Here is a 5,848-nt window from a genome sequence, read left to right as displayed (position 1 = left end):
CCACCTTCCCCCTCCCTTCCTCCCCGTAGTCGCAACCCTGTTGTTATGGCTGGAAGAAGCCACCAGCTCCTGAGACAGCCACCGAGTGGAGGGGACAGCGATGGATGCTGACAGTAGCAAAGGGAAGATGAGCATTTGACTAAACATTTCCTTTCTTCTCCAGGGCTCCCTCGCAGGCAGGTGGGAAGCCACAGAGGACCAGAGCCTGGAGAAAGCACTGCTTCAGTTGGAAGAGGAGCAGCAAAGGTACAAGGAGAAGCGTTCCCTCCTACTCGGTACCCCGGATGGTCACGGAAGGGAGGGAAAACCTGTCAGTGGTACCTGGTCTCCCCAAGGGATGTGGTTGGGCAAGCTGTTTTGGGAGGAGAAAGGTCCACAACCTGTTCCGTGGTGCAGTAAGAGTGTTGTGTGCTGCACAGGTCTGTTTTGAGTGGAGGGCTCTTCTGGGTGACCTCCAAAGGTCCCTTTCCATCCTCAGTTATTCTGTGGTTCAGTAGGTGAGGGACTCGGGACAATGCCAGAGACGGGTGATGCATCCAGTGGTCAGGCAGCATGAAGGGGAGGCAAGCCGTTAACTGTGGGCACCGTCAGAGTGAAGAGGAAGGGGCAGCCAAAATCGTAGATGGAAGTGGAAGGCTTAAAGTGAGGAGAAGGCACTGAGTTTGGCATCAGAGAGCGTTCTGGGTTGATGCTAGAAAGCGCTTTTGCTGCCACTCAGTTTGGGCACAGAGTCAGTGCTGGGGGAGGTAGGAAATGCCGGGGATGCTGCTTGTGGATGGCGGTTGTTGAGTGCCCTCACTGCTGTTCCTCCCTTTGCAAGGTGTGAGAATCTGGCTGAAGTGAACACTCTCCTGCGGGAGCACCTTGAGAACGCGAACGAGGTGAATGCAGCCCTCCAAGAGGACGTTGGCAAACTGACAGCGGATTGGATGAGGGCGCGGGAGGAGCTGGAAGCGAAGGAGAGGGAATGGCGCAGGGAACGTGAGGTGAGGCTGGGCTGCGGGAATGTCCGAGGCGATGGCAGCGTGGCGTGAGAGTGCGTTTTGTTTGTGGCCTGGAGAGCGTGCTGTGAGAAGGTTGGGGCTGTGCTGAGGCTGTGTGGGTGTTGAGGAGCAGAAGAGAGGGGTGTGGGCTGGAGGAGTGTCGGCAAGTTGCGGTGATGGAAGAGGCCCACCGGCTGTGGCCATGCTGCTCCGTCCTAAAGGCAAATGCTGCTGGTGGTGGGCGCTGTAGGACAGTCCCACGGGAGCGCTGGTCTTCCTGATGGCTGTTACATCTTGGCCCAGAGCAGCGGAGACCAGAGAGAGATGATGAATGGGGCTGAGCTTGCTTTGCTGAGAGCCGCTCCTGCAGGAGGAGGGTGGATGTTCCCTTCTTTGCAGTCGGGTGGCAGCTCTCCTGAGGCCGCTTCTGTGGTGCCTCTTCAGTTCCTGATGCCCCTGTTGGAAGAGTTCTGAAAGGAGACCCCGCGATGGTGGTTGTACTCTCTACCATCTGAGAGACTTGTACAGTGACAGCAAAGGCTGAACCGGCATTTCTTTTTGTCTTTGCATCTTTAGCTTTATGACAGCCACTTCAGGGATGAACGTAACCGTCTGCTCAGCCTGTGGCGTCAAGTGGTGACCTTCCGCCGTCAGTTCCTGGAGATGAAGACTGCCACTGACCGGTGAGTAGAAGCTGAGGCGAGATCTCTTGCAGAAAAACGTCATTTCCATTCTACACGTGCTTTTTTGAGCCTGGCTGTTGGGTTAGTTGCAGCTGAAGGTATGATTTGTGCTGTGGCAGTGGGAAGCAATGGCAGGAAGCGTGCTTCAGGCTCTGTTCAGAGTCCTTCTGTTTGATGCTGGTTTTCAGAGACAAGCGAGGGGCTCGGGCTGCCAGCAGTGCTGAGGCCCTGAAGGGATGACTTGACTGTGGTGGTGTTTGGGCACAGTGACACAGACACAGGCATGTCTGGACAGGTTGGAAGAGACTCACCAAAGCTGTGCATGCAGCGTGTGGAGCAGTCCCTTTTCTAGAATGAGGAAAATCATACTTAAATCTCACTGAGTGTCTTATTCCCCTGCTCCTGATGCAAGGATAACCCATGAATACACATATATGTTTTCGTCTTGTTTCCAGCTTACATTTATTCTGGTCAGTTTGTATCCTCTTATTCCTGTTCCAACAGTGTTGAGAGAAAGAACAGCTTCTCTACCCTGTCACTGCCTTTATCCAGTTTCTTTGGCTGAGTTTGACAGCTCTTGTTCTGATTGTTTTGTTGTTCTTGGGCTCTCTGAGATTCCCTTATCTCAGTTGCCTTCTACACCAACAAAACCAGCACCGTAATGGTGCCTGCTTCTGGTGTCAGCGTGCGATTTCCACCTCTGGGTTACTGTCAGCCATCTGTCTTATTTGATGCGAAGCCTTCCTGAATGTGTCGAGTATGCCTGAGCTACGGTTGAAGTCTCGTATTCTTTGGACTTTTTTGTTACACGTTTTTAGGCTTATTCTTCCACCCCCTTCCTGAAATGGTTATGATGTAGATATTGTCGTGAGCCTCTGTGCAGTGCAAGTGGTGATGGTAAGAGGCAAGTGGTGATGGTAATAGGTGGCTTCAGGCTGATGCCCGAGGTATAAAAATCTGAGGACCTTGGCAAACTCCCTCCCGTCTATTAATGAATATGTTCATATGATTGAGCAGGAGCAACAATTAATGAGAGTCATTCGAGGTCCTTGAAGCCTCCTGGCTGTGCCATGCGTTTCTTCTCATCTCAGAGGAGAAAAGAGCCTCATTGCTCAGCTCTGCAGCTGATTCATTGCTCACTTGCCATGGTGCATCTTGGTGCCAGAGGGTCAGAGGAATGATTCGTCCCTAAAAAAGATGTCATCTTTCCTGCTCAGTTACGTGCAAGTCAGCTAATAAAGATGGTGGTGTGAACATTGACTATTTCTGTATTCTTCTGCAGAGATTTGTCAGAGCTGAAGGCAGAGCAAATGAGGCTTTCTGGATCTGTAATTGTAAACTGCTCCTGCCTAAACTCTGGCATACAGCTCTGGGAGTCCATCACTCTGAGTAGACCTGTCTTGAAGGATCAGGAACAGCAGCAAGTGGGACAGGAAATAAACCAGAAGACTCAGGAAGTGATGTGCTTACAAGCCCAGGAGGACTTGGAGAAGAAGGAGCTTCAAGACAGGTAAAGGTGTATTCATCTTTGCTGTTCCCAACGTTCTCTTCTGTGACCGCCTCTTGGATTCCTCGATGGGCTGTTCCCATTGAAAACACCCCCATTCTGCACAGTCTCCCGAGTCAAGCTGTTGCCTTCAACAGCAAGGACAGAAAACAATGTTTGATTGAGAGAAGCCCTTCTGGGTAAGAGCAGGTTGGAAAAGAGATTGTATATTACAGTGCTTTTGCTGTGAACTGATTCTTGGTGAGAAATGGAGAGGAGCTTAAAGAGAGCTCTGTCTCTTGTACAGCCCTTTTGCTCCCCAGGGCTGTGCTAAAGGAGTTGGGAGAAATTTGCCCAGCATCGTCATAAGCACTGTAGCACCTCTGTACTGACAATTCCTTTCAAGACAGAGTACAGAAGGCCTTTGGGGCAAGAAGTACAGGTTTCCAACATCAAGCATATTAACCTGTAGAGATGAACACTGCCTTTGCTGTGTTTTCTGGGTTGAACTTTCTCTGCTATGCTTCTGGGAGCTGCTTAGCTCTTTAACAGGTGATGGTGTGCGATGCTTTTGGAGTGGCACGTGGACCTTCTCTTCTCAGGGTGATGGAGCTCTCAGCCTTGCTTGTACAGTCTCAGAAGCAGAACGAGGAGAAGGAGAAGACCATGAAAACACTTAACGACACTGTGGAGATTCTAGTATGTTTTACCTTTTTCTGGGAGATAGCCCAATGTTTGCTCTCCAGCCTTGGCGCAAAGAGGCATGGCTTCCTCAAGAGAAAGAGTGGTAGAGATACCAACTGTACAGGAACATCAGGGACATTGCCAAAATACTTGTGTGTTTGGCGCGTGTGGAGTCAGTCCAGGTGCAGACAGTGGCAGGGGAGCTGCAGGCAATTCAGGTGTCTTCCTCAGGATGGTTGCACCAATGCTATTCTGCCTGTGACTTGAAGTCTCTAGGGATCAAAGTTCCTTGGAATTGGCAGCTTCTACAAAACCTAGCTGTTGGTCTTTCTCTTCTTTGTTTTAGCAAAGAAGAAATTGAATAGGTATGGGAAGGACTACGCTGGTATCACCAGGGCTGATGCTTATCAGCATGACAATGCTACTGAGTATGGGAATGTTACAGAGGGGAGTAGCTCTTCCCTGCCCACCCTTTCCTTATTCTGTTCTCAGGAAGCAAGTCAGTTAGAGAGAGAATATGAAGCTTCATTGAGTAAAAGTGCCAAAGAAGAGAATCTTTCCCTCCAAAAGCTGATAAAAGATATAACTGAGGTGAGTACAGAGTTGGGACCACATCCCTATAAGTTTGATTTTAAAGTACTCGAGGAAGGCAACAGATTAGCCCAGAGAATAGGTATAGATGTTGTATACTGTTTAGGTTAACTGCTACTGGCTGTTTAAGTTTTACACTACTTTTCTGACATAGAGCCTGTTATAATTTCTGAGGTGGCTGACCTGTGACACTTGAGCTGAGTTGCTACAAGTGTGAGCACCTTTGCCTTCACCGTCCCGCTGAGGTCTCTCCTGGACTGTGCTTCTTGAGTTGGCTACTTGACATTTGTATTCCAGTGTTTCTTCGAGGCTTCCCCCGCCCTCCTTGAGCGATGAGACACTGCATCAGGGTTTTATAAAAGGTCACTGACTCAATCGATGCACTTGCTAACTCTGCTCCTTCACTCTACATTCCCTGACCATTATTCCCTGCAATTCTCTGCAGAATTGCAACTGGTCTAACTGTTGAGAGGTAACTTTAACTTCCTCCTAAACTTCACCCTATGGAGGGGAGTTTAATCATCAGATCTGTTACACAGCCTCTTGCAAAGTCAGTTCTTTACCCTTTACGTAGTCATTTTTATCCTCTGGTGCTACTGCTCAGAGTCATTATGAACATTAGCTTTTTCATTGCTGTTTTCCAGTATTCCTCAGTTTCCTGCTTCCCAGGGCAGCATTAATGTTTCCTTTCTTTGCTATTTCCAGTGTTGATCTGGTGCTCGTGTATACAGCTCTAAGAAGCTGAAGGAGACTAAAATCATTCCTGAGAGCTTCGAGAAACTGAGGTTTCATGCAGCCTCCATCCACTTCACACTTGTTTCTTCTTGTTTATAGCAGTATCTGTATTAAGAAATCACTGGAGTACTTGTGGCCCCAGGGACAAAACTTCCTTGTTGCCTGAAGAAATTAGAGGATTGAATTTCTAATGGCTCTAGGGTGAAGTTTGGGGGGGAAGGAGAAACAGATAAAGAAAACCAAGTAGAATGAGCAAAGAGTAACAGCTTGATGCGGGCTTTCAGGTGGTGTTAGAGGACAGTGACAGCACGGTCAGCATTATCTGCACTGACCGTTCCCAGCATGCAGAGTCTGGCAACACCCTCTCTTGTCTGAGCTCCGTTACTGCAGAGCATACCTTTGTGTTGATTCAGGAAGCACTGGCAAGGAGGCGAAGAGCAACACAGGTGAGAATTTCTGCTCGTCTTCACCACTGGCCACAGGCTGCTAATGCCTCACTTAGACCGAAACCTTTCCCTTTACTTAGCCGCTTTCTTTCTAGACATCCCACTCTTGGTACCGTATTGTGTTGCCAGTCTCACCAGCTCTGTGTTCTACTGTTTTTCTGTCCTTGATCTCCCCCTCCCCTGCCCCATCTCAACTTTTGCCTTCAGGTGAGCTGTCTCTCAGCTTGTTTCTTCTCTCAG

At 49.2% G+C, this 5,848-nt stretch overlaps 1 protein-coding gene across 1 annotated transcript in view; it reads left to right on the top strand.

Annotated features, from left to right (window-relative positions):
- Positions 1-5,848, top strand: part of CEP250 (centrosomal protein 250kDa) — a 29,490-nt gene that overhangs the window by 1,297 nt on the left and 22,345 nt on the right. Inside the window, 7 exon segments of the mRNA XM_009892120.1 lie at positions 164-246; positions 821-986; positions 1,560-1,666; positions 2,949-3,176; positions 3,755-3,851; positions 4,329-4,427; positions 5,447-5,610. Coding sequence (XP_009890422.1) covers positions 164-246; positions 821-986; positions 1,560-1,666; positions 2,949-3,176; positions 3,755-3,851; positions 4,329-4,427; positions 5,447-5,610 — 944 coding nt within the window.

Source organism: Charadrius vociferus, unplaced genomic scaffold, assembly GCF_000708025.1.
Source record: "Charadrius vociferus isolate BGI_N301 unplaced genomic scaffold, ASM70802v2 scaffold409, whole genome shotgun sequence".
Taxonomy (NCBI): Eukaryota; Metazoa; Chordata; class Aves; order Charadriiformes; family Charadriidae; genus Charadrius; species Charadrius vociferus.
Note: the sequence above shows the minus strand (reverse complement) of the source record. Positions and strands in the feature narration are given on the sequence as shown.